This window comes from Mustela lutreola, chromosome X, assembly GCF_030435805.1.
Source record: "Mustela lutreola isolate mMusLut2 chromosome X, mMusLut2.pri, whole genome shotgun sequence".
Taxonomy (NCBI): Eukaryota; Metazoa; Chordata; class Mammalia; order Carnivora; family Mustelidae; genus Mustela; species Mustela lutreola.
In genome coordinates, this window is record NC_081308.1 from 43,331,344 (window position 1) to 43,359,266 (window position 27,923).

General features: G+C 43.3%; 1 protein-coding gene across 2 annotated transcripts in view; it reads left to right on the forward strand.

Moving 5' to 3' along the window:
• Nucleotides 1-18,935: 18,935 nt before the first annotated feature.
• Nucleotides 18,936-27,923, forward strand: part of CLCN5 (chloride voltage-gated channel 5) — a 156,622-nt gene continuing 147,634 nt past the window's right edge. The window contains exons 1-3 of one of the 2 annotated variants that reach the window (XM_059156426.1): nucleotides 18,936-19,168; nucleotides 19,785-19,901; nucleotides 21,461-21,617. In XM_059156426.1, coding sequence (XP_059012409.1) covers nucleotides 21,602-21,617 — 16 coding nt within the window. In that variant the 5' untranslated portion in view covers nucleotides 18,936-19,168; nucleotides 19,785-19,901; nucleotides 21,461-21,601. Of the gene's footprint in view, nucleotides 19,169-19,442; nucleotides 19,592-19,784; nucleotides 19,902-21,460; nucleotides 21,618-27,923 lie in introns of those variants that run through there. The other variant, XM_059156427.1, reaches the window with a different exon arrangement.

A 27,923-nucleotide genomic window follows, 5' to 3' on the forward strand; every position in this document is an offset into this window, starting at 1 on the left:
TATTTTTTGAGCCTAGAATAATTCCTTTTTAAAGAGATTTGAGAGTGTGAGCAAGTGAGAGAGAATCTGTAGTAGGCTCCAGGCCCAGCTCAGAGCCCACCTGGGGCTCCACATGGGGCTCAGTCTAAGGACCCTGAGATCATGACCTGAGCTGAAATCAAGAGTTGGATGTTTAACAGACTGAGACATCCAGGCGTCCCATGAGCCTAGAATAATCTTGATAGCCAAACGTGACCATGACAGTGCATAAAAAAATTTTTATAGGCTAATCTTGATTGCAAGCATAAATAAAAACTCCTAGGTAAAATACAAATGGTTTTATTTCCTTAAATACATTAAAAAAATATGAGCAAGTAAGGGTGCTTGGGTGGCTCAGTTGGCAAGCATCTGCCTTTGGCTCAGGTCATGATCCCAGGGTTCTAGGAACAAGCCTTGGGCTCCCTGCTAGACGGGAAGTCTGTTTCTCCCTCTTCTACTCCCCCTGCTTGTGTTCCCTCTCTCACTGTGCCTCTCTCTGTCAAATAAATAAATAAAATCTTAAAAAATATACAAGCAAGTAGGGTTTATCCCATTATTTCAAGAGTAAGCTTAATTAAAGAATCTGTATTAACAGATTCACCACATGAATAGATAAAAAGGAGAAAAACCGTATGATCATCTTAGTTGTAGGAAAAGAAATCAGTACAATTAAACACCCATTCATAACTTAAGAACAAACAACAAAATGCAATGATACAGAGGTGAAAAAGGGTACCTACCTTAAATTTACAAAAGTAGGCATTACCTAATGTCATTGTCACCCAACATTATACTGCAGGTTCTAACAAATGCACTAAGATGATAAAAAGAAAGAAAACAGGAAGATTGGAAAAGGAGGTAAAAGTAATTCACAGATGACACGGCTGTCTATGTAAAAAATCTACAAGAATCTGGGGCACCTGGGTGGCTCAGTGGGTTAAAGCCTCTGCCTTTGGCTCAGGTCGTGATCGAGCCCTGCATCAGGCTCTCTGCTCAGCAGTGAGCCTGCTTCCCCCCTCTCTCTTTCTGTTGCTCTTTCTGTCTGCCTCTCTGCCTACTTGTGATCTCTGTCTGTCAAATAAATGAATAAAATCTTAAAAAAAAAAAAACTACAAGAATCTATAAATAAACTATTAGAATAAGAAGTCAACAAGGTTGCTATGTACAAGAGTTTCCTGCAAATGTCAATAGCATTCCTACAGTAGCAACTAGCAGTTAAAATATAATTGTAGGGGTGCCTGGGTGGCTCAGTAGGTTAAGCCACTGCCTTAGGCTCAGCTCATGATGCCAGGGTCCTGGGACTGAGCCCCACATTGAGCTCCTTGCTCAGCAGGAGGGTCTGCTTCTCCCTCTCCGTCTGCTGCTCCCCCTGTTTGTGTTCTCTCTCTCTCTCTCTCTCTCTCGCTGTCAATTAAATAAACAAAATCTTTTTAAAAAATGCAATTGTAAAGGAAGATCTCATTTGCAATGGAAAAAACCTTTAGGAATAAATCCCAAACCGTTATTTTACTTAAAGTAATATATATGATTTCAAATTTATTTCTATCTAATTATCTATACTTTTATGTCCACTTAATCAAAATTTTTAGTATCTACTATGTGCCAGGCACTGTTTTTAGGACCAGAGATGTAGACATGAATGTAGAGGTTTTGTAGCTTCCACGAAACTTACATCCTAGCAGGAGTGAGTGATAATAAATAAGGTGAGTAAACTTTATAGCCTTGGAAAAAGTGCTTGAAGAAAAATAAATCAAGTTAAAGGAATAAATGACAAAGGCGGTGGTATTTTAGGAGTGGTAGAAGGGAAGGAGAAGACATGAGCAGGGACCCAGGTGAAGTGGGAAGCTTGCCAAGGCACTGGGAGGGGATGTGAGGAGGGGTGAGGAGGGAAGGGAGAACTTTCCAGCAGAGGGAGTGGCAAGTGCAAAGGCCCCAAACTGGGAACAGCATGGCAGTTCTAAAAGTGCAACACAGGGGTGCCTGGGTAGCTCAGTCACTGGGCGTCTGCCTTCTGCTCAGGTCATGACCCCAGGGTTCTGGGATGGAGCCCCGCATTGGGCTCCTGGCTCCGTGGAGAGCATGCTTCTCCCTCTGCCTGCTGCTCCCCCTGCTTGTACTTGTTCACTCTCTCTTCTCTCTGCCAAATATATAATTAAATCTTTTAAAAAATAAAAGATCAACACAAATTGAGTGTGTTTAGAGGAGAATTACGGAAGGAATAGGTCATAGAGCCTTTCTTTTTAAAAGTTATTTTAAAAATTCAATTATAATTATCATATATGTTATATTAGTTTCAGGTGTACAGTAATGATTCGACTCTTCTATACAGGACTCAGTGCTCATCAAGGTAAGTTCACTCTTCATCCCCATCCCCTATTTCACCCATCCCCCACCCACCTCCCCTTTGGTAGCCACATTTGTTTTCTGCAGTTAAAAGGCTGGTTTTGTTTGCTTGTCTCTTTTTCCTTTGTTCATTTGTTTTGTTTCTTAGCTTGCACCTATAAGTGAAATCATATGCTTTTGACTTTCCATAGAGCTTTTCTTGTAAGCCATGGTAAGGAGTACACATTTTTGTTTGAGCAAGAGGGGTAAGCCATTAAATGGTTTGGAACACAGCAGTAGCTCAATTTGGTTTGTGTTATGAAAGGATCCCTTTGACTTCTGTGTTGTGAATAGCATATAAGGTGGCAAGGGTAGAATCAGAGAGGCTAGTATGGAGAATATTACGGTAATCTGAGTTGGAAATCATGGTGTTTAAGAACAGCAAGGTAGTGGTGGAGGAGATGAGAAGGGGGTAGGATTCTGGGTATATTTTGGAAAGCAAGCCAAAAGGATTTGCTCATAGATTGGATGTGGGGTGTGAGAATAACAAATGAACAAAAGAGAATCGGATAGAATTAGGGTTACAGTTATGGCCAAAGTATTTTGGCTTGAGTAACTTGAAGGGAGTTTCCCATCAACCGAGATGGGGCATGTTGGGGATAGAACAAATGTTCTAGGAAAATTCCTTGAAAAATCAGGGGTACAGTGTTGAACATCCTAAGATTGAGACATCTGCTAGACATCTGAGTCGAGATGTCAAGAGGGCAGTTAGATGCATGATCTGGAAGGAGATAGGTGAGATACTAGGTTTAGGGAGAAAAGTTTTGGAAGTCAAGGTCTATTAATGCTGAAACCATGAGGCTGAATCAACTCACCTGGGGAACGAACGCGGAAAAGAGGAATAAGAACCCTTAGGTTGGGGCGCCTGGGTGGCTCAGTGGGTTAAGCCGCTGCCTTCGGCTCAGGTCATGGTCTCACGGTCCTGGGATCGAGTCCCGCATCGGGCTGTCTGCTCAGCGGGGAGCCTGCTTCCTCCTCTCTCTCTCTGCCTGCCTCTCTGCCTACATGTAATCTCTCTCTGTCAAATAAATAAATAAAATCTTTAAAAAAAAAAAAAAGAAAGAACCCTTAGGTAGTTGAGCACCCTCTTAACCATTTTGTTCTAGCACAGGTAGGTTTTGAGATCTAAGTGGTGGACTCTACATTTTTTCCCCATTCACTTTGGGATTTTCTGTTTGTCAGTGTCAACATGTTTCCCTACTTGTGTTGGAAATGCCACTGTGTCCCTTCTGTCTGCCATCTTCAGCCTCTCTTTGCTAGATCAAGTAATTTCCTTACCTGCAGTCAGCCGTCAGCCTAGTCCCAGTTCCTGACACATTTCATACTGGAAGCCCAAAGGGCTCCAGAAATATCAAGATCTTAAAAAAAAATTGCAAGATCTTCCTCAGTGGGCCTTAGGACTGAGGGACTTCCCTGTTGGCTGGGAATAAAATGCCTTTCTCTGGGATGCTACATCTCCATTAGTAGGAGTGAAGGCCAAGGCCTGAATGCTTACCCATTTCTCCCTCTGAACACTCACACATCGGCCACCACTTGCTGTCTTAATAGTACCAGAACCTAGTTCTTTATGCCCTTCGACCTTGTTTATGTCAGTCATCACAAGACCCTAGGACTCCTGGGTAACCCTCTGCTCATCTCATGTCCTAATCCCATACAACTTTGTGTATTTACCTAACATATCCCCACCTCTTAGCCCCCTCCAGATCCTGAAATCCCCTACTGTGCCTTCTGGAACCATAGTCCTGCTTTGCTCAGGACCATTCCTTTATCCATGGTATACCCTTTAACATGTGGCATTCTCAAATGTCCCAGATCAGATAATAAATTATACAGTCAAAATAGTTAGCAAAGTTCCCTCTAGTCTTTCCCTGTTTACCAAATGCTTCCCTCACCTTCTTGATCTGACTGAAATCTGGATCTACCCAAGGACCTTATAGCCCAATGCCACAGCTTGTGGTCCCTCACGGCCACTTCCAAAATCATTCTCCCTTTCTTCTAATTGAAAATCCCCATCTTTGAATTCCCTGTCACAGAATATATTATTTATATGATATAATATGTAATATATATGACTATATTTTTGTATCCTACCTTGGGGTAGTTCCCTATAGACCCTTAGGTGCCACTCCAATTTCTCAAAGATTTTTGCTTTTGTCTCACTGTCACTTTCTCCAATGAATCCTGTTCTAATTCTTTGTGATTTCAATATCTCAAAAACTGATCCTCCCAACAGCCCAGGCTCCAATTTCTTGAAATCCACTCTTCCAGTTTTGTCTTCTACCTAATCACAGTCATTTGCCTCCATCATGTTATTACCAATAATTTCTACTTCTCTCCTCTATCCCCAGAGCTGAACATGGTTGGAGAAAAACACAAAATGACATTTTCTCTTTAAATTCAAGACCACGAACCTGAAGTGGGCACTTAATGTTGCCAGGAAATCACATAATATTATCCTGGTCCATTTGCTCTCCCGGTTTCCTAGACAACTATTTCATATCTTCTCATCTCCCTTCAAACCTCTAACACCTCCACACCCGTCCTCACTCTCAGATTCTGACCTTGCTTCTGATTTCACTGAGCAAGCAGAGACAATTAGAAAACAAAGCCCACAAATTTCCACTGCTGCATCTACCCACCTGCCTAAATCTATGTGTATATTCTATCCTTTTCTCCTGCGACTGTGGATGAACAGTTCTGCTCCCAGCTGAGTCACCCCTCCACTTTTTGCTTGACCCCCTACTCTTCTGACACCCACTCTCCTCTGTTCCCCCCCCACATGTTCTTTTCCATCAGCTTCACCATGCTATTAGTACTCCCACTAAAAGATTTAAAATGTCTTCTTTTGAGCCACTTTCCCTTGCTCACAATTGACCCTATGTCTCTCTTCTCCTTTATAGCAAGCTCCTCACTAGGATTATCTATACTTGATGTCTACAGTTCCTCTCCTGCATCTTTATTTTATTTTATTTTATTTTAAATATTTTAGTTCTTTATTTGAGACAGAGAGAGAGAGCACAAGTAGGGCAAACAGTAGGCAGAGGGAGAAGGAGAAGCAGGTTACCCACTGAGCAGAGAGCCCAGTGCTGGCCTCGATCCCAGGATTCTGGGATCATGACCTGAACCGAAGGCAGCCCCTTAACCAACTCAGGCATCCAGGCTCCCCTCCCCTCTCTTTATTTTAAAGATTTTATTTATTCATTTCAGAGAAAGAGAGAGAGAGAGAGAGAGAGAGAGATAGAAACACAAGTGGGGAAGAGGGGCAGAGGGAGAGAGAGAAACAGACTCCCCACTGAGCAGAGAGCCTGAGGCGGGGCTCCATCCCAGGACCTTGAGATCATGACCTTAGCCAAAGGCAGACAACTAGCTGAGCCACTCAGGTGCCCCTCCCCTTCTTTTAAAGTATTTTTTTTTAAAGATTTTATTTATTTATTTGACAGACAGAGATCACAAGCAGGTAGAGAGGCAGGCAGAGAGAGAGAAGGAGGAAGCAGCTCCCCGCTAAGCAGGGAGCCCGATGTGGGACTCGATCCCAGGACCCTGAGATCATGACCTGAGCCGAAAGCAGAGGCTTAACCCTCTGAGCCACCCAGGCGCCCTTTTTAAAGTATTTTTATTTTGAAATTATTATAGATTCACAGGAAGTTGTAAAACACTAGAGAGGTCCTTAACTTTGCCCAGATTCCCCCCCGAGTCATATCTTACAAACCACAGTAGAATATTGAATCCAGGAAACTGACATTTGGACAAAGCATGTGAATAGTTCTATGACATTTTATCACATGTGTAGATTTGTGCAACCATGCAACCAGGATACAGAATGGTTCCATCACCATGAAGATCTCTCTGCTACCACTGCTTTGTTGTCACACCCACTCTCCTCCCTCCACCATCCTTAGGTCCTGGCGACCAGTAATCTGTTCTCCATCTCTATATTAAATTTTTTACATTCACCATAATGTCCTTGAGATCCATTTAAGTTATTGCATGTACGATCTATTCTCCTCCTTCTCTCCTCTTTCCATGTGTGTTACACAAAAAGGGGGTGGAGGGGCGCCTGGTGGCTCATTAGGTTAAGCGTCTGCATTCGGCTCAGGTCATGAGCCCAGAGTGCTGGGATCAAGTCCCCTGTGGGATCCTCCAGAACTGGGACCCTGCCGCCTTGGAATTCTGCCCTGTGCAGCAGGCACATGCCCCCAAACTGTCCTTGGCTTCCGACAGATATATGTACACCATGAAGTTACTGTCTCAAGCAGACACGCTGAAGCCCAGCTGGGTGTTGTCCACCAGGAAGTCCACGCTGATCACCTCCAGAGGCCTGGGGTCCCGGGACTGGAGGCTCGCCATCTTGCTGTCTTCTCGGTAGTGTAGCTGGGAGGTGCTCCGCATGAACCCAAGCGGGGTGACGAGCTTCACGCTGATGCTCTGGTGGAAGGATCTCGGGATTTCAATGAATCCAGTGTCCCTCAGCTCTCCGGCTTCCAGGCTCCCCCAGGAAACTCTCCTGGCCAAGGACGCACACCAGGGGCCAGCGACAATGACACTGAGCGATGGGGCCCCGTCTGTTCCTTCTCATACAGGACCTTGAACTCGTTCTAGGTCACATGGTAAGCGTATGTTTATTTTTTTCAGAAACTGCTAAACTATTTTCCACAGCAGCCGGACCATTTTGCTTCCCGCCAGAAATGTCTGAAACAGGGCTTCTGCATATCCTTGCCAGCATTTAGTATTATTGCTGTTTACTTAGTCTGGCAGTCCCAGTAGGTATGCAGCGATCCTTCATCTAAGTCCTAATATGCATTTCCCTGAGGGCTGGTGTAGTCGACCATCTTTTCATTTGTTTATTTACCCTCTGCATATCCTTTTCAGTCAAATGCTTCTTCCTGTCTTTTGCTCCTTTTCTAATTGGGTTGTTTGTTTTCTTTTACTGTTCAATTTTGAGTGTTCTTTATATATTCCATTCTTTTAGCCCTCGAAAAGTGCTGTGCCACTTTCTTCAGGCCTCCACGGTTTGTGCTGAGAAATGTGCCAATGGTTTTGTCAGCCTAAGTAAGGTGTCATTTCTCACTTGGTGCTTTCAAGATTTTTACTTTGTCTTTACTTTTCAGAAGTTTGATTACCATGTGTCTTGGCATGGATTTGTTTGGGTTTATTTTGTTTGTGATTTGCTCTGCTACTGAACCTGTAGGTTGATGTCTTTCCCCAAATTTGGGAAATTTTTAGTTATTGTAGCTTTCCGTCCTTAAATTTCCATTTGGTTCTCCTTAATGTCATCTGTTTTTTTGTTGAGACTTTCTACTTTTTCATTGATTTCAAATCTGTTCTGGAACCACTCTGAAGCATTTTTATGTCGAATGCTTTAGAAATGCTTGTAATATAATTCCAACATCAGCATCACATAGATCTTGGTGTCTGTTTACTGATTTTTATTAGTAAGATTTTCCTGTTTCTTGTTATGACAAGTGATTTTTATTTGTATCCTGGAAGTTTTGGTTGTTACGTTATGAGACTTTTGATCTTTTATTTAAAAAGGTTTTATTTATGTATTTGAGAGCGAGAGTGAGAGAGAAAGTGCAGGCGCGCTTGCACACGTGCAAGCAAGACAGGGCAGGGCAGAGGGAGAAGGGAATTCCTCGGTGAGCCGGGAACTCAACCTGGGGCTTGATCCCAGGACCTCAAGATCATGACCTGAGCTGAAGCCAGATACTTAACCCATTGAACCACCCAGGTGCCCTGAGACTTTTGATCTTATTTAAATCTTCTGTTTAGCTGATCTCCCCTGATACCCTGTCAGGAAGGGAGTGCCACATTGCTACAGCTAGTTGGATGTAGAAGACATTATTTCCTACCTTATTTTCAGCATGGTCAGGAGAGGCACCTGGTTACTATTGGGAATAGGTGAGAATTGAAGCTCCCCACTAGGCCTCCATTGACACCACTCAAGCACTGTGTCATTCATCAGGCTCCAAGGTCCCTAGTCAGTTTTCTTTCTGTTTCTCTTTCAAAACATTTTTCACTTTGTTTTATATATACCATCCAGGGGTTTTACTTAATTGGAGAGGAGGGTTAGGTGTGTTTGCTTCATCTTATGAACTGAAATGTTTCCTTTTCCATTTTCTCTTAAACCCATTCTTACCCAACTTCTATCTTTCATGGCACTACCAAAATTGGTCTTGTCAAAGTCACCAGTAATTTTCACATTGCCAAATCCAATGTTGTCTTTATTTTTACTTGATCCATCAGCTACATTAAACTTGGTTGATCGCTCCTTTTTTTGAAAGATTTTATTTATTTATTTGAGAGAGAGAGAGAGAGAGAGCGAGCACAGGCAGGGGGATCAGCAGAGGGAGAAGGAGAAGTAGACTTCCCTCTGAGCAGGGAGCCAATGGAGGGGCTCCATCCCAGGCCCCTGGGACCATGACCCCAGCCAAAGGCAGACGCTTAACTGACTGAGCCACCCAGGCTCCCCTAAACTTGGTTGATCTTTCTTCCTAAAACACTTTTTTCACTGGTGCCTGGGTGGTTCTGTTGGTTAAGCAGCCCACGCTTGATTTCAACTCAGGTCAAGGTCTCAGAGTCCTGGGATCGTGTCCTGCATCTGGTACCCCTGCTCAGTGGAGCCTCTGCTCCTTCTCCTCCTTCACCCCCCTCTCTCTGTATCAAATAAATAAAGCAATCTTAAAAAAACACACTTTCTTCACTTGTTTCCAGGACACCAAACCACTCAGGATTTCTTCTATCGCATGGCTTTTCTTTCTTAGTTTTCTTGTCAGTTCCTCCTTGGCTTCCTGATTACTTCCTGTAGACGTATTCCAGGGTTCTGTCTCGTCCTGGGCTCTCCTGTGTCTCTTTCTCAGTTGCTCACCTGATCCGATTTCATGGCTTTAAACGCCATCTACTGTCAGCCTTCAAATTTGTATCTTTGGTGCAAAACTTACCCCTAAACTACTATATACAACTTGTATATCCACTTGCCTATTTAATATCTCCACTTGGGCATATAACACATAATTCAAAATGTAAAATGTAAAAAACAAAACTTCTGATCTCCACCTTCCCCAGAGCTGCTTGTCTTTCATTATTCCTCATTGCTCAGGCCACAAACCTTGGGCTCCTTCTTGACATCCCTCTTTCTCTAACACCTCACATCTAATCCATCAGCAAATCCTGATGGTGCCACCTTGAAAGTAAATACACAGTCTGACCAATTCTGATAATCCTCACTGCTATGTCTTTGGTCCAAGCTATCATTATCTCTTGTCCGGATTGCTGAAAGAACCTCTTAACTTGTGCTTCTCCCTCTCACTAAACACAGTAGCCACGGCAATCCTTTTAAGAGAGAAGTCAATCAAATCACCCCTTTTTTGAACCCTTCCCATGACTCCCAAGCCGAGGCTCAAGCAAGAGTAAAATCAAAGTCCTGTGCCAGCCTCTATGATCCATCCCACCGTGAGTTCTCTGACCTCATCACCAACCAATCTCTCTCTCCCATCACACTAGCCTCCTCACTATTCCCAGTCACACCAGGCATGCTCCCTTCTAAGAGCCTTCACACTTGCTTTCTCTCTGCCTGCAGTACTCTTTCTCTATGTTCCCACATGAACTATTCTCATGCTCGCTAAAGGTTCTTTTTCAAGTGTCAGCTTCTCTCAAAGCTTTCTCTGACTCCTCTATTTTAAATTGTAACCCGCTCTCCAGATCTCTCCATACCTCTTTGCAGATTCTTTTTTTTACCTTACCTCCGACATATACTATATAATATTCTTATTTATCTTGTTCATCCTCTGTCTTCACTGCCCTCCAAAGAGTATAAGCTCAGTGAGGGCATGGACTTCGTTGTTGTTGTTCACTGCTGCATTTTCTGTATCTGGAACAGTATGGCACATGGTAAGTCCCAGTGTATAGCAAATGAATATGTAATCTGACTTTGGTTGCGGTGTCCCAGTTCTTTTTTTTTAAATTTTTAAATATTTTATTTATTTATTTGCAGGGAGAGGGAGAGAGATAGAACACAAGCAGGAAGGCATGGCAGGCAGAAGGAGAAACAGGCAGGGCACCTGATGTAGGACTCAATCCCAGGACCCTGGGATCATGACCTGAGCCGAAGATAGATGCTTAACTGACTGAGCCACCCAAGCATCCCTGTAGTGTCCCAGTTCTAACTGGTAATGGCTGCTTCATTTTTCACGGACTTGGAATCTTATAGTTTTATTTTATTATTATTATTTTACCTCCATGACATCTTAGAGTCAACTTATCTATTTTGCGACTGTTGTTAGATTCCGAAGGTTGTCAGAATAATAGACCAGTAGTAACAAAAACTAGAATGCGTTCTTGTCATATTTGTATCTACTTTAATAAATAACCATTCTGCATAGGCTAAAGCACAGTCAGATAAAGACAAATACCATATAATTTCACTCAAAAGTGGAAGTTAAGAAAAAAAAAATGAACAAATGGAAAAAAGAGAGAAACAAACCCCAAAACAGACTCTTAACTACAGAGAACAAAGAAGTGGTTCCCGGGGGTGGGGGCGGGGTGGGGAGATGGGTGAAATAGTGAAGATCGAGAGTACATTTACCTTGATGAGCACTGAGTAATAAATGGAATTTTCGAATCACTATACTCTACATCTGAAACTAATATAACACTGTGTTAACTATACTGGAACTAACATAAACAAATGAAATGACTGACAAAAATATATTAAAAATGAGATAATCAAGCGAAGGGATAATACAGATAGGAAAAATAGAACGTAACTCAAGGTGAGGTTAATACGAAACGCAATCTGTAAGCTTCCATTCAATTTTTTTAGGATTTTATTTATTTATTTGACAGAGAGAGGGCCATAGAACACAAGTGGGGGGAACAGTACCAGGAGAGGGAGAAGCATGTTTCCCACTGAGCAAGGAGCCCAATGCGGGGCCTGTTCCCAGGACCCTGGGATCATGACCTGAGCCGAAGGCAGCCGTTTAACCGACTGAGCCACTCAGGACCCCCTTCCGTTCACTTTTGACTCTGAGCTCTCTAGTAGCCAAGGCAAAAAGGGAAAGAGAAAAACAGGCAAACAGGATTCACTGATCCTATTCCTAACTGAGAGCAACGCCCTCCTCCAGGGAGCCATATTCTTTAACCGACCAGTAGATGGCGGACATTTCACATAGATCACAGAGCCAGCCCTTTAATGCAAGCCTGCTATACCGAGCCTGATGTCAATAACAACATGCATTCTCTGAATTACGGGCCTTGTTATTTAGAGCATTTACTTCTTAGTGCAGTTCCGGGGAGAAGCTATTATTATCCCCACTTTAGAGATATGGAGACTGGCTCAGAGATAAAATCTCTTGCTCAAGCCTGGATTCCACACTGGCTCTTGTTCCAGATTCTGCTTTTTCTATTGCCACGCTGTCAATCTGCTGTCATTTGGAAAGCTAAGGCAGGTTTTCTTTTTTTCTGATTGGTGGAGCTCTTGGGAAGCTGTCTTTGACCCAAAGTCTTTGTTCGTGCCGAAATTCAAGCTCTGACCCTAAGTAGCTGTTTCAGACTAGGCAAATCACTTAATCTGCTTGCCTTGGCTTCCTCCTCTGACAAATGGGAGCGCTAACATCTGGTCCATGGAATTCTGAAGGTGGTGTGAGGATAGAAGGGGGAAAGAGAGGTGAAAACGCTCTGCAAAATAGAAAACACTGTAAGAATGATGAACTGAGCATTTATTTTACTTATTTAAAGACTTTATTTATTTGAAAGAGAGGGAAAAGGAAGAGAGAGGGAGAGAGAGAGAGAGAACACATGGGTGAGACGAAAGGCAGAGGGAGAAGCAGACTCTCCACTGAGCAGGGAGCCAGACATGGGGCTCAATCCCAGGACTTAGGGATCATGACCTGAGCTGAAGGCAGATACTCAACGGACTATGGCACCCCTAAACCCAGCATTTATCAAGTGCCAACTATGAGCTGGGCACGATGGCAGTGCTGGAAGGCAATACTACTCAAAGTGTGGTCTGTAGCCCAGTACCAGTCCACAAACTGTTTATTAGTGGTCTGTGACAAGAAATTGAGAATAAGTGTTTCAAAACCATAATGATTCGACAGAGTAATTCTATGCTGAATATAATCATGAAAACACTGGGCTTGAATTTTGTATGTGTGTGTTTTGATATTGCTAGTATTTGATTTCTATTGTATTTCATCAAAGTACTGGTACACGATGGGTTCAGGAGGAAAATGGTCCTTCCTCACAAATGGTTTGAAAAGGAGTGCTTCGATGAATAGAAAGGAAATCGAGGATGTGGGCTGTGCCCTCAGGGAGCACTCATGCTCGTGGGTGAACAGGTGTCACAGTGGTTCTGAGACCCCATTGCTGCCATTCCACCTGCTTCGACTCCTTCATGGAACAGTAGGCTACACAGAGCTACATGTGCCAACAGATTAGAGAACTGCGAGTCCTCAGATCAAACCAACTCTCCTATTTGCCATCCCAGAATACCAGCAGCTTGAATCTAGATAGAATTGGACTTCTCTCAAATAGAGAGCAATCTGATACATGATTTTTAAAAAAAATATTTTATTTGTTTACTTGTGTGTGTGTGTGTGTGTGTGTGTATGAGAGAGAGAGAGAGAGAGAGAGAGCGAACCCAAGTGGGGGAGCAGCAGGCAAAGGGAGAAGCAGGCTCCCTGCTGAGCCAGGAGCCCCATACGGGGCTCGATCCCAGGATCCTGGGATCATGACCTGAGCCAAAGGCAGACACTTAACTGAGCCATCCAGGCGTCCCTGACACACGATTTTTTAAGAGTAAAATTTCTCATGGAAACCATCTGTGAAAAATTATGCTGGGCCCAATTAGAGAACTGTAAAGACTGGGTTTTTGTATATCATAGACTTTCCAGTATATGCTCACAGGCTAACGGCATCTTTCTGTAGCTGGTACTAAGGCAATAAGCTAACCAACGGTCCTTCAGTCTAAACACTATTGTTGACGGGCTATTCAAATGTTTTTCCACATTACTTTTCAGATATATAATTGAATAGGTAATACGCTTCCGTGGCACAAAATTGAGAAAGTACTCGGCTCCACATCTTGCTTTTTCATAGATCTTTATGTATGAGTACATAAAGAGTTTTCTCATTGGGTAGACATACCAGTATTTATTTGGTCAGTCCTCTCTTGATGGATCTGGTTGCTTCTCATTTTTTGTTATTTTTTAAAAGATTTTATTTATTTATTTGAGAGAAAGGGAGAGAGCAGGAAAGCACAAGCAGGGGAGAGAGGCAGGCAGAGGGAGAAGCAGGCTTCTCGCCCAGCATGACTCCATCCAGTACCCTGAGATCATGACCTGAGCCAAAGGTCATGATCCCAGGACCCTGATCATGACCTGAGCCGAAGGTCACTTATCCGAGTGAGCCACCCAAGCCCCCATCATTTTTTGTTATTATACACACGCTACAGTGAATAACCAGCCTTGCACACATAACAGTTTATATCAATGCAAACATAACTGGAGGAGAAATTCCTAGAAATAGAATTTTGGTATGAAAGTCTCATGTATTTGTACTTCTTATAGTTACCGCAAAAATTGCCCTCAATTGACTAGTTGCCCTCCCATCAGCAATTTATGAGAGGACTTCCCCATCCCAGCTTTGTCAACACAGTGCATTGCCAATGTTTTTATACTTTACCAATGGTATCTCACTGTAATTTTCATTAGTGTTTCTCCAGTCATGGGGTTAGTTACCATTATTGACATACAGACCCTTTGTTAATTTTGATGCTCAGCTATCCAGATACAGAGCAATTACAAATAATCCCAGATCACTCTGTTTTCGGAATTTTCTAACCTACTGCTTCGATGGAGCCCCCAAACTAGAGGACGTTGTTCATTTCCTTTCATTCGGCCCCATTTTTCCAGAACTATCTAAGGCATTTCTGGGGGCACCCCAGATATTTTATTTTAAAACCAGTATCCCTATGGGCTAACATGGTGCCTGGCACAACAGGAAGGGTTCAAACAAACTGTGGAACAAATAAATTAAGAATAACACCAGAAACATTCATTCACTACTTCATATGGCTATATACTTATGTAACTTTCAGTCTGTGTTTGCAATGGCGATTTCAAAACTAAAGATAGGGCTGCTTTAGACAGGACATTTGATATGCGGCAGTGAGATATTGTTCTGGGGCTTTTGCTTTTGCAAAATTCACTTTCAAGGGCTGCCTTTTATTTTACAGAGAAGTTTACTGTTTTATTCTTTCTTTATAGTTAACTTTCAAGAGCATGTTGTGTTTACTTTTTGCTTTATAAGACCTGACATGGCTTTTGACCCAATCTGTTGACCACTATGGGGGGGTGGGTGGGAACATTCTTCTTTTTAAAAAAAATTTTTAAATTTTGTATAATTTATGATATATCTTTTTTTTTACTTTTTTAAAATTAAATTTATTTTTTTAAATAAACATATAATGTATTTTTATCCCCAGGGGTACAGGTCTGTGAATCGCCAGGTTTACTCATTTCACAGCACTCATCATAGCACATACCCTCCCCAATGTCCATATCCCCACCACCTTCGCCCGTCCTCCCTCCCCCCAGCAACCCTCAGTCTATTTTTTGAGATTGAGTCTTTTATGGTTTCTCTCCCTCCCAATCCCACCTTCTTTCATTTTTTCTTTTCCTACTCCCCAACCCCCCCACATTGCATCTCCACTTCTTCATAACAGGGGAGATCATATGAAAGTTGTCTTTCTCCGATTGACTTATTTCACTAAGCAAAATACCCTCTAGTTCCATCCACATCATCGCAAATGGCAAGATTTCATTTCTGTTGATGGCTGCATAGTATTCCGTTGTGTATATATACCACATCTTCTTGATCCATTCATCTGTTGGTGGACATCTAGGTTCTTTCCATAGTTTGGCTATTGTGGACATTGCTGCTATAAACATTCAAGTGCACGTGCCCCTTCAGAGCAACACATTTGTATCTTTAAGATATATACCCAGTAGTGCAATTGCTGGGTCATAGGGTAGCTCTATTTTCAGTTTTTTGAGGAACCGTCACACGGTTTTCCAGAGTGGTTGCACCAGCTTGCATTCAGGTGGGAATATTCTTAAAAATTCCTTCCACAGAGGTGGGAGGAAAGCAGAGAACTCATTTATGTTGATTTAGCTACACTCTTTTGGCCAGATTCCTTTGTGACCACGTACGCTCACATGTGGGACACCTAGCCAAGGATCTCAGGGGGAAGAGAACACGGAGTGAACAGAATCTATAACTCTTGATTAAATTATTAACTTTGCTTCATTAGCACTACATTCTAACTACTTCACTTGGCAAGGTATTGTTGTATAGGTATTTATTACTCGCCACAGAATTAGCTCCTGCAAGTCTTGTGGAGCCAAAGGCTGAAAGAGAATTCATTATCATTATCATCATTAATAGTAATACTAACTGACATTTATTGAGTGTTAATCTTTTTCTATTTTATATCTATTAGTATCTTGTATCCTATTATCTCATTTTACAAATAAAAACCCTGCAACAGAATGGAATTAGGTAACTTGAACAAGGTGACACAACTATTAAGTGTCTGAGTCTATTTGGTTCTGAGCCCAGGCAGTCTGGGTCCAGAGCCCATTCTCATACCATTTTCTTTTGCAATTCACAAAAGGTGAAATAACCTTTTCCTCCAACCTGTCAGCAGTCAGTGGCGACACCAAGTGGTAATATTTGTGTACTGCAGCCCTCTCCAACTTCACCATCACTCTTGCCCAAGCTCTCCCAAATAAATTTATATCTGCTCACTCTACAGAGGTAGCTTCATGACAAGTCTGCTTCCAACCAGATTGCTGTCCTTCAACCTCTCTTCTTCTTCTATCAGAGGAAAAGGCATCTTTTCCAAGATTAGCTTCTGTTTTGCATCACATTTCTATCTCCACGTATTTTACTCCATTATTTATCCCTCCCTTTTCTTGCCTCTTCAGTTTCGGTTTCACCAGTGGCTCTTCCTGCTCAACCTACAAATAAGCTCTGGATTTTCCTATTTTGCAATGAGAAAACCAAACAAATGAACCTCTCTTTGAACAATCACCCCAGATTCACTTAAAAAAAAAAAAAAAAAGAAAGATTTTATTTATTTATTTAAGAGAGAGCAAGAGAGAGAGAGAGAAAGCATGACGGGGGGAGGTCAGAGGGAGAAGCAGACTCCCAGCTGAGTAGGTGCCCAACTCGGGACTCAGAACTTGGGACTCGATCCTGCGACTCCAGGATCATGACCTGAGCGAACGACAGATGCCCAACTGTCTGAGCCACCCAGGTGGCTCCGCCGCCAGATTAACTTTTTTTTTTAAAGATTTTATTTATTTATTTGACAGAGAAATCACAAGTAGGCAGAGAGGCAGACAGAGAGAGAAGGGGAAGCAGGCTCGCCGCTGAGCAGAGAGCCCGATGAGGGGCTTGATCCCACAACCCTGGGATCATGACATGAGCCAAAGGCAGCCGCTTAACTGACTGAGCCACCCAGGCATCACCGGATTCAGTTTTTTAAAGAAGAGTTCCAATAATGGGATTCTCTTGCTCAAAAACCTTAATTCTTTCTCAATCACTTTCTGAATTAAGTACAAATCTCAGTCTGACATTCAGGATCCTCCAAAATTTGGCCTGAATTTCTGGCTGTTTCTCCCTGACACTTCCCTACCCTAAGCTTCAATCATACAGGATACTTACACGTCCTCATAGGTGATTTCCTTTGCACAAGTTACTATCTCCACTTGGATTTACTTTTATCAGAGGACTCAGTATAACTTTCCCTGGATTCTTTCTAGTTACTTATGGGTATCTCCCACGCACCCACCCACCCACCTGTTAGACTGTGAGTTCCTGAAGGCAGGGACTAAACGCTACCAGGTGAGAAAGTAAAAATGAGCTTGGACCAAGAAAACTAAAATCTGGCTATTCATCAGGCTGGAGTAACAGACACAGATAAAGCCAGCTGCAGATTTTATAGGGAACAATATTTCTCCCAAAGACATGTGCAGCTGTAAACTGATAACAACCCCCTTTGAGTGACCACCACCTTTTCTTTATTCAGCAAGAAACTTTGTTCTCTACAATCACAGACTATCAGAGACTTTGCTGTTTGAAATCATACCAACGAGAATAAAACATCCCACATTTGTCTGGAGGACATAAGGTTCTTGGACCCGAAGATGCAGCCTTGATTTCCTATCCAGGTGTAGAGCTCTGGATAAGGGGTATCTGGACACAACATTCCACATCTATTTTTACTTGGTGGTTTCCAAGGAAACAGTCCTCTGGGTTCATTTCACAGTCCAGACCTGATGTTGACCCCTTCACACAGTCCTGCTTCCCACTTCCCCAAAACAATCCTTCATTTAAAATCTATCTAAACTCCACCATTCCCTCAAATTCTGTAGTGACTGCTTTTCTTTGTTTGCTGAAGTGCCCCCATGGTTTCTCTTGTGGGTGGTCTTCTTCAATGCAGTGGTCAAAAAGCCTGACTTTTAGATTACCTGGATTGATTATATGGATTCCGATATCAGTTCTGCTGATAACTAACTAGCAGGATCACCTTAAAAAGCCAATGCACTCCTCTGGCCTATTTTCTTTTCTGTAAAATGAGGGGCTGTTTCTTACAATCCTAGGTAGACCTGGGTTGGACGCTCAGTTCTGCCACTAAAGTGAGGCCTGTGATTTTTTCTTTTTTTTTTTCTTTTTTTTTTTTTAAGATTTTATTTATTTGTCAGAGAGAGACAGAGAGCGCGCACAAGCAGGCAAAGGCGGAGAGAGAAGCAGGCTCTCCGCCAAGCAAGGAGTGATGTGGGACTCAATTCCAGGACTCTGGGATCATGACCCGAGCTGAAGGCAGCGGCCCAACCGACTGAGCCACCCAGGAGTCCTGATTTCTGAGCCTCCTTGAAAACCGCTGCGCAGATTATCCAATGTTGCAATGAAGATCCAGTTGATTGTTAAGAGCATCACTATATTCCATCATTATTCTTACTCCTCTTATGTGAGCTCAGGCAAGTTACTTAATCTTTTTGTGGCCCCGTTTTCTCATGAATAAAAGTGGAGAATAATAGTACGTACCCCAGTGTGGTTATTGCGGGCATTAAATGAGATGAAAATGAGTTAAGGGCTTAGAGCAGTGCCTGGCACATAATTAGAGGCTCCAAATATGTGAGCTAATATAATTAGTATTAGATTACTACTAGCTGTCCCGTGGACCAGAAGTTCAGGATAAACAGTTCCATTCTAAGGACAAAACCCCAAAGAACCGTAGCCCAGGCTGGAAACGGTGAAACATAAAGGAGCGTTTCTTTTTCAAGCGCAATTGGCACGCCCTGCACTGAGTTAAGGACCCGCCCAGTCCTCATTAAATATGGCAGCAAGCGGGGCCGACCTACCGCGGCTGCGCATGCGGAAACTCCTCCTTCGCCGCTTTCTCCGCCCGGCCGCCTCCCCTGCTCGCCTCACCCCCAGCCCGGGCTGGGCCGAGGTGCCTGGAGAAGGCCGGCCTGGGCGCGCACGCGCAGACCTTGGCTCTGCTTGGCCGACACTTGCGAGGCGCCTGTCACATGAGCCGCGCGCCCGCTCCGCTCCCCCTCCTCCCGGCTGGGCTGTGAATGAAGCTCTGCAGGCTACGTGGGGCGCTAGCTTAGCTTGGTGTCCTGGACGCCAGAGCCGTCTGAGCGCTCGGCCGGCCGGCGGTCGACACGGGCTCCGCCGCCCCCGACCTCGGCGACAGGTAAAGACAGATGGGCTGTCGCTTTCCCAACAGGTCCTTCGTGGGCCGCTGGCCCCCCGGCCGGCTCGCGGAGCACCTCCAGAGAGCAGCGACACGGGGAAAGCGTTCCTCCGCTGGCTCGGCCCCCCGGAGATGGGGGTTCCCCTTGCCCGGCCGCCGCCGCCTGGCACTCGGAGGAGTTAGACCGGCTAGTTCTAGCCAGTGCAGGGCGGCATCTTCCCGCGAGCCCTGCCCTATTCTGCGAGCGAGGGTCCCTGCGCTGTCCCAGTGAAGTTTTCTCGCGGAGCGGCGCCAAGCCCGTCCCGCTTTTGAATGGGGGGGAGGCTGGCTGCAAGGCGTCCCCTTTCCAGGACTGGGGCAGAGTGGTTTGGGTTGGTGAAGCTCTGTCGAGGCCCCGTTCTTCCTCCTGCTCTGGACTCGCAGGTTTGTGTGGGTCTTTGCGAAGTGGACTCTGGGCTCTCAGAAAAGTCGGTGCTGCGAGTTTTCCTCTCCCCACCCATTCACGCGGGTAGCTTGTTCTCTCCAGGCTTTCTAGGCTTGCGCTGGAGCGCCTTCACTGCGAAGGGGAAAGCTTTACCTTCACGCTGATGCACGTTTACCTTTCTTAATATTTCAGAGCAAATCAGTTTCCTGGAGTGCCAAGCGAAGTTGTCCGTGTGCCCGTGAGATAACGTCAGTGTAAGCTACCCCGAATAAGTGAGGGAAATCGACAACCGTGGAGCGTAAAAATCCAGTAAGAATCTGCTTTACAGTCATCTTCATACATTTATTAGCAACTACCCGGGTTTAACTTCAGAGATGTTAAATTTCGCCTGGTCCCACGAGGCGCGGACCACTACTTAACTGTACACGAAATAAGGGGGGTGGGTGGGAAGACAAACCAAAACAAACTGTCCCAGGTTCCAGATAAGTCATAAGAGCGCTTTTTTCCTGGTGAATTCATCATTGGACTTCTGAGTTCCTAAGTTTTCTTGGACTTTGGGAACCTTTCCTTATCTAAAGCATTGTTTTTTCTCTATGGGTGCTTTTGGGACTGTGTACACATTGACACTCTTGTCCTTTAAAAAAAAAAAGTCATTAAGAAAGACCAAAATGATGATTCTCAAGTTCGTATTAGTCTTTAGTGTATGCGTGTTACCATTTTCACTTCGAGGGTGGAGGTGTTGCTGGTCTAAGCGATGGAAATCGCAAAATGTAATTTCATGTTGACCAACTCCAAAAAGGTGAGGACTTTTTCTTAGACAAAGCAGATGGCTTGTATGCTAAATAAGGAAGACCAGTTTATTAATTAAGAACTTAAGTGGCCAGCACTTTGTTTAATATATTAAGCCACTGAATCAAATGAAGTAGATACTTCTTCGCCTCCTTCTCATTCCTAGCTCCTTTCCTATCCTTGAAAATTGTGTTGTCCCTAAGACTGACTTGGACGCTGTAAATTTAGGAATTAGCTGAATTAATTTGGTTGTACTTAAATTAGCATTCTGTTTTTACTTTTTTTTTTGTCTTTGGTTCTTCTTTCCCCTGAATATGAAAGAAGTATATGCTACCTATAGGACATTGGGAAAGTGTGGGAAAGTATAACGAAGCATAGAGGAAGAACCATGACCCAAAGGGCATTGCTCTTTTCTTTATTATGCTTCCTTTCTTTTCCATCCTGATACAGGGGCTGTTCTAAAACTTGAAGTATTACAAAATTTGTTTTCCTATCTACTAATTTTTTAATGTAAAGTTGGTGTTGGGGGGTGGGTAGGTGAGGGCATTGGTTCTTCATTCCCTACACTGTGGAGCTTCAGAGTAGGAAAGAACATTTAGTGGTTATCTCACTCAACCACCCATCCTTTGAGATTCTGAAACCCATTTACTGAAGATCCAGTGTTTCGTGCAGAATTGGACAGCACTCAGTGTCCATAGTAACTGACTCTAGATCTTCCCGTTCTTTTTTTGTTTTAAAGATTTTATTTATTTATTTGACAGAGATCACAAGTAGGCAGAGAGAGAGGGGGAAGCAGGTTCCCCCCTGAGCAGAGAGCCCATTGCGGGGCTCGGCTTGGTCCCAGGACCCTGGGATCATGACCTGAGCTGAAGGCAGAGGCTTTAACCCACTGAGCCACCCAGGTGCCACCCCCCCAATCTGTCTTTTTAAGGCGATACCTTGCTGGGAGAAACTTGACATTGCTCCTGTGTGCATATCCTCGAAAGAGAGGTTCAAAGAGGGACAGGAGGTAACTTTTAAGGATTTGAAATGTTTTTTTTTTTTCATTTAGGTATTCATTTTTCTGTTCACATTTTCAGGTTCAGGGTGTGAGCTGCTTGCAAGAAACAAGGCCACGCAGCTGCTGTTCCATCTACATCCCATTCAAGCCTCCTTATAAAACTGGAGGAATTTGGGAAACTGAGTGTGTGACCCCCAACGTGGGAGAGGACAGGATCAAGATGGCCATGTGGCAGGGTAAGAGATCAGCACTTATTTCTCTGACTGGTTTTTCTTCCTCCTCTGTCCTCCATCCCAACCCAACCCCCCAAGCCAGTGGCAGGCAGCCAGCTGTTTCTTTAATTTAACCCTTTGTCTCCACAAAGACAAAGGATATTAATTTAAAAGAAGTTGCTGCTAGCTAGAAGTTTAATGAATTTTAAGGTAGGGGTGGAGGGGTAGGGAGAGGGAAGTAAGCTGGAAAATGTAATGCCAGAAGCATTTCAAAGAGCTCCCTTCATTTGAACATGTGCTTTTGGGGTGTTATATGTGAGGAAACAGAGGATTTTTTTTTCATATTTGTGTTTTTCATTTGTTTCCGGCAAATTCCTATCATAAGGTTCCGACAGTGGGGGAGACAGATGTCAGCACCTCTCTGGCTTCCTCTTCCCCATAAAGACTTTAAAGCATATTTACTGTTATAATGTTTATATTTGGTGATACAAGGAAAATTCCTATTTTAACAATGTGAACTACCCAAGAGCAAAACTCAGGGATATCTTGCCTGATGGGTTTACATCTCTTGTGAACCTGAGAATTCCTACCACATACGAAGTTATTTTTTATTTTTGGTGGGGATGAGGACTGTGCATTTCGGAGACTATATCAGCATTTCTGGGGGTATGTGGGATTTTTATGTTTCTCCAAAGGGCATGTGGGTTTAAGAAATGATAGACAAATGCTGTCCAAACTGGTCTATGACCCATAAAAGGTTAAGGATCACTTAGGTGGAGCAGAATATGCAAGAACTTGAATAGCTATAAATTTTCAACAGGTAGGTTTGTTGGTTCTCTGAAGTATCTGTTAAAACTGTCTCCTGCTGGTTATGCCTTCAGGTGTGAAGGCACACAAATGTAACATAGTTTTGATGTACAAGGATTGTCGGTTTGAAGATGTTTATTGAAATGGGATTTGGGGATGCCTGGGAGGCTCAGTTGGTTAAGCATCTGCCTTTAGCTCAGGTCATGTGGGATTGAGCCCCACATCAGGTTCCTTGCTCAGCAGGGAGTCTGCTTCTCCATCTGCCTGCCCTTCTCCCTGCTTGTTTCCTCATACTTTCTCTCGGACAAATAAATAAAATCTTAAAAAAAAGAAAAAAAGAAATGGGATTTGGCCTGTATTGCTTTGCTTTGACGAACACAGTGGATGCTGATCAGGAGCAGTTTGGAAATTACTGTTCAAATCCTGAGACATTCTTTTATTCAACAAGCATGGTACAGAGATGCGTAGAACAGAGACCTAGAGGGCTCCTCGTCTTATGGGAAAGAGTGACATCTAAACAAATAATTGGGTTAGGTTGAATTACGTGTCGGAATAGGGAGAGGTGCAAAATGTGACGGAAGCCTAGAGAAAAGCATGCCGAATTTTGAATTTTGAGCTGATCTGAAAAAAATGAGTGGGAGTTTGCCAGATGGGCAAATGAGAGAATTGCATTCTGGGCAGGACAGAGAAGCACTGTTTGGGAACTTCCAAGTTACTCCGTTTGCCTTGTGTGAGATGTGTGGGCCACGACCTCGGATGAAGCTGGGAAGGTAGTCGGAGGCCAGATAATAAAGAACCTTGTATGTTCTAGGAAGGATTTTACACTTTATCCGGGAGACAAAGATTCTAAACAGGGAAGTAACATAATCAGATTTTGTTTTAGAAAGATTACTTTGGCAGCAGTGTTAAGGTGAAGTTGGAGCTAGAGAGAAAGCAAGCCAAGAACCGGTTGGAAGGTTTCTGGTAGAGTAGTTGAGGGAAGGAGGCGGTGGTCTGAGCAGAAGCAGGGGCAGCAGGGACAGAGAGCCACGGGATGAATTCTAGAACTGTCCTGTGACTGGATGTGGCTGGGGGACAGCCCAGGCTGACACCCAGTTAGGGTGTTTGAGACTGGTGATGCCAGCCACAGAGCTGACCATGGGAGGAGGTCACAAGGGCATGGGGATGATGGGAAGTTAGAGTACCGACTTTGGTTTGGCCTCTTTTGCTTGGGACACCTGTGGGCTGTCAGGTCCATGATTAAAAGATAGTGCTGGGAGTAGAGAACTGAAGTTGGTGCGGGTGGGGATCTAAAGTTTTGTTCGGAATGACGCAGAAAGAGCTTGTATTTCTTTTCTCTGTTTAATGGGAAATGTCGTTAGTAGTTAATGATTTATTTATTTTCTAATAAAAACATTTTAATGGGTGCCAGTTCTTAATAAAATGGCCCATGTTCTTAATAAATAATGTATTTTGCTCTCTCAGCCCTGAAACTGGATCTGCTTAAAATGACATTGGAGTAAAACCGAATTTTTCTACCATTAGTGAAGAGGGGAGTATTCCCTATAATTGTGACTTATTCTTTGTTGTTGTGCAACCTCCGAACTGACAAGTGTAGTATAATGATAGTGTGGCTGGCTGTATGGTTAAAAATATGGTTTTAGGATCGCTTCTGCTGGTTCTATCACATGATAGCTGTGAGACCTTGGGCAAGTCCCTTAACCTCTCTGTTTCTCAGATTTCCTCAGTTTCCACCTTTGTAAAATGAGAATAATAATAGAACTCATCTTATAGAGTCATTTTGAAGATTAATCTACGTAAAGCACTTAGGACTTTGTAAGTGCCGTGTTAAGTGTATGCCTTTATTCTTAGTAGTAAGACAGAATATTGCCCAGCATATAGTATGTGGTCATTAAAATTTAGCAGTAGCTGCTGTTGTTACTACCATTACTATGGCTACTACTTATATGACTACTGCTATTGTTGTCACTATTATTTTGCTCTAGCCTGAGGTGGGCCTGAGGCCCTGTTCTGTGGAGGGAGTTTCAGGTTGTCCTTGGAAGCCCTGCCCTGTGGTCATCTGTTTGGGTCTTTAAGTAGAGGTTTCAATTCTTAGAAAACCTCTAAAGCATCCTTAGAAAACATCTAGCCCAACCCCAGAGGTTAAGTGATATGCCCATACTCAGACAGGTTGATAGTGGTGACAGGACTAAAACCCAGGTGTCCTGGTTCCCTATTCCAATTTTCTTTCCATGGGCTCACAGAAGAGGGAATGTGTGGGTCTGTTCTCAGCTCAAGGAAGCTCTGAGTCAGTTTCTAGAGCTAGTTGAGGAACTCTAAGAGCCAGAGGAAGCCAGGTCTCAGCCTCTGGGGTCAATGTTGTCTAGCTCCTCCTTGGAGAAAATTTTTTTCTTTTAAAGATTTATTTATTTATTTATTTATTCGACAGAGAGAGATCACAAGTAGGCAGAGAGGCAGGCAGAGAGAGAGAGAGAGGAGGAAGCAGGCTCCCTGCTGAGCACAGAGCCCGATGCGGGACTCGATCCCAGGACCCTGAGATCATGACCTGAGCCGAAGGCAGCGGCTTAACCCACTGAGCCACCCAGGCGCCCCCAATTTTTTTCTTTTTAAAAAGATTTTTATTTATTTATTTGACAGAGATCACAAGTAGGTAGAGAAGCAGGCAGAGAGGGTGAGGGGAAGCAAGCTCCCTTCTGAGCAGAGAGCTTGGTTGCGGGGCTTGATCCCAGGACCCTGGGATCATGACCTGAGCCGATGGCAGAGGCTTTAACTCACTGAGACACCCAGGGGCACCCTTCCTTGGAGAACTTTATCAGAATTCCCATACCTCTTAAACATGGCTGGCATTATTGACTTCATTCGATGAAGCCCACTAACACATTTCCTGGCTCCTTTAAACAGAGTCTACAGGGCCAAATTTAATATTTTTGGTAACTCAGGGTCATCATCAATACCATCAGTTTTCTTGGTCTAATGGTCAAGAATTATTGACAAGAGGACTAGCCAGTTTGGGGTGGCATGAGGTTGAAGATATGTGGTCGGGTATTATTTCTTTATTTGGTTGTCATTAGGCACCAGCTTGCACCAGGCATTGTGCTGAGCCCTGGAGGTGCTGTGGTTAGTAAAACGGGTACGGTCTCTGCTTTCATGGAGCTTGCCAACTAGGATAAAGGGAACATTTCAAATTCACGAAATGATTTATTGAACAAATGTCCCGAAGTAATTTGGAAAAAATGACACCAATATAAATTTAGAAGATGAAAATAGTGTTTCTTTTTAGGAGGGAGTGCCTCAGAATTGTCCATAGTGCTTTTAGAAAGGTGCCTGCTCAGGTCTTAGGCCCCTAAATTGTGGTTCAGTCTTGGGACCTGAGCATTTAAAAAAACAAACAAACAACAAACCTCTGTAAGCAATTCTGCTCAGTAATTCTGTTTGGGAACGGCTACATTAAAGAATTAAAACTTTTTAAAAAAGAGATGGTAACGGAACTCAGAAATATAGGAGAACATATAATTGTGGGGTAGGGAAGATATTTGTATGCATAATATTAAAGGTAAAATAAAGAATAAAACAATATAATCAACTATATGAAAATTTAAAAGTTCCTCCGAAAACCATACAGTTAATGAAAAAACTGGAAGCAATTGCAACAAGACTCATTATTCTTAATACATAAAGACTTACAGAGCAATAAGAAAAACATAAGTGTTCGACTAGCAAAGGATGGGAATAGGAAAATACATAAAAGAAGAAATCTAAATGGCCCATTAATGTGAAAAATGTTCTCAGTGGTAGTCAAGGGAGATTTAGGATGGCATACCATTTTCTCCAATATAATTTGCAAAAATTAAAAAGGAATGACACAATTCAGTGCTGGCAAGGACATGAGGAAGCAGGCATTCTGATACACTTCTAGTGGGAACATGAGTTTGGCAGTGTTTATCAGAAGCTTTAAAAACCACATTTACCTTTTGACCCAGCATTGTTTTTTTGGGGGGGGGGGAATTTAGGTATGTCAATAAGGATATTCATTGCACCATTTTTGAAGTGGGGAAAAATTGGTAACGTTTGCATTCTGAGAGAGCGATGCAGTGGAATACTATAGTTACCAAAAAGGATAATGTTGAGTTCTCCTTATTAACATAGAACATAGGTCCATAGTGTGATGTTATGTGAGTGGTGGTGGGGGAAGCAGATCCCAGATTATCCATAGTTAAAAGTGTTGGCTCCGGGGATGAAAGGCACAGCATAGGGAATATAGTCAGTGGTATAGTAACACACCATTGCATGGTGACAGTTGTGTGGTGACCATTGTGTGGTGACAGTTGCGTGGTGACAGATGAGAGCTATATTTGAGGTGAAGCACAGCATAAGGGATAGACTTGTGGGCTCACTGTATTGTACACCTGAAACTAATCTAACATTGTGCGTCAACCATACTCAAAAAAAAAAAAAAAAAAAAAAAAAAAAGAAAGAAAGAAAGAAAAGAAAAGAAAAGAAAAGAAAAAGAAAAAAATGTTGGGACGCCTGGGTGGCTCAGTTGGCTGGGCGTTTGCCTTCTGCTCAGGTCATGATCCTGGGGTCCTGGGATTGAGTCCCGTATCAGGCTCCTTGCTCAGTGGGGAGCTTGCTTCTCCCTCTGCCTGCTGCTCCCCCTGTTTGCTTGCTCTCTCTCTTTCTCTCTCTCTCTCTGTCTATCTCTCTCTGACAAATAAATAAATAGATCTTAAAAAAAAAAGTCTGGGCTCTGGGTTTAGAGATGGGTTGAAATTCCAGCTTTATCAGCTGGGTGATGTTGTTAGTAAGAAAGGGAAAAAATTGTAGTGAACCCAATAGTTCCCAACTCGTACACCCACTAGGATCACCTGGGGAGCTCTTAAACCCTCCCAGGTGCAGGTCTCACCCAGCTGATTAAAAGCCATAATCTTTGGGGACTGGATGCAGCCTTCAGGAGTTTTGAAGCTCCCTGGGTGACTTCAGTGTGTAGACAAGTTTGGGAATGGTGGAGCTAACACAGAGAGGGTGGGTGGTGGGAATATGAGGAAATCACAGTGGCTGGCATGTGGTAGTGGTCAATACATGGTAACTATTATTAGTAACTATCATTTCTTAATAATCTGACCCCATTTTTATAAGATTTTATTTATTTATTAGAGAGAGAGATCATAGGCAGAGAGGCAGGCAGAGAGACAGAGGGGGAAGCAGGCTCCCCGCTGAGCGGAGAGCCCAATGTGGGGCTCGATTCCAGGATCCTGCGGTCATGTCCTGAGCTGAAGGCAGAGGCTTAACCCACTGAGCCACCCAGGTGCCCAGTATGACCCCATTTTAATATATGTGTTTGTGTCTATGTGCGTATGATATAAAGAAAAATCTGAGGGGATGTACACAAAAGTATTAAAAAAGAAATTACAGTTGACTTTTTTTTTGCTTATTTGACAGTTGTTTTTGCTTATTTGAATCTTCCAATTTTTCTGTAACTAATATGGATTCCTTGATAATTGTTTTTAAAAAGTGTAACTTCTG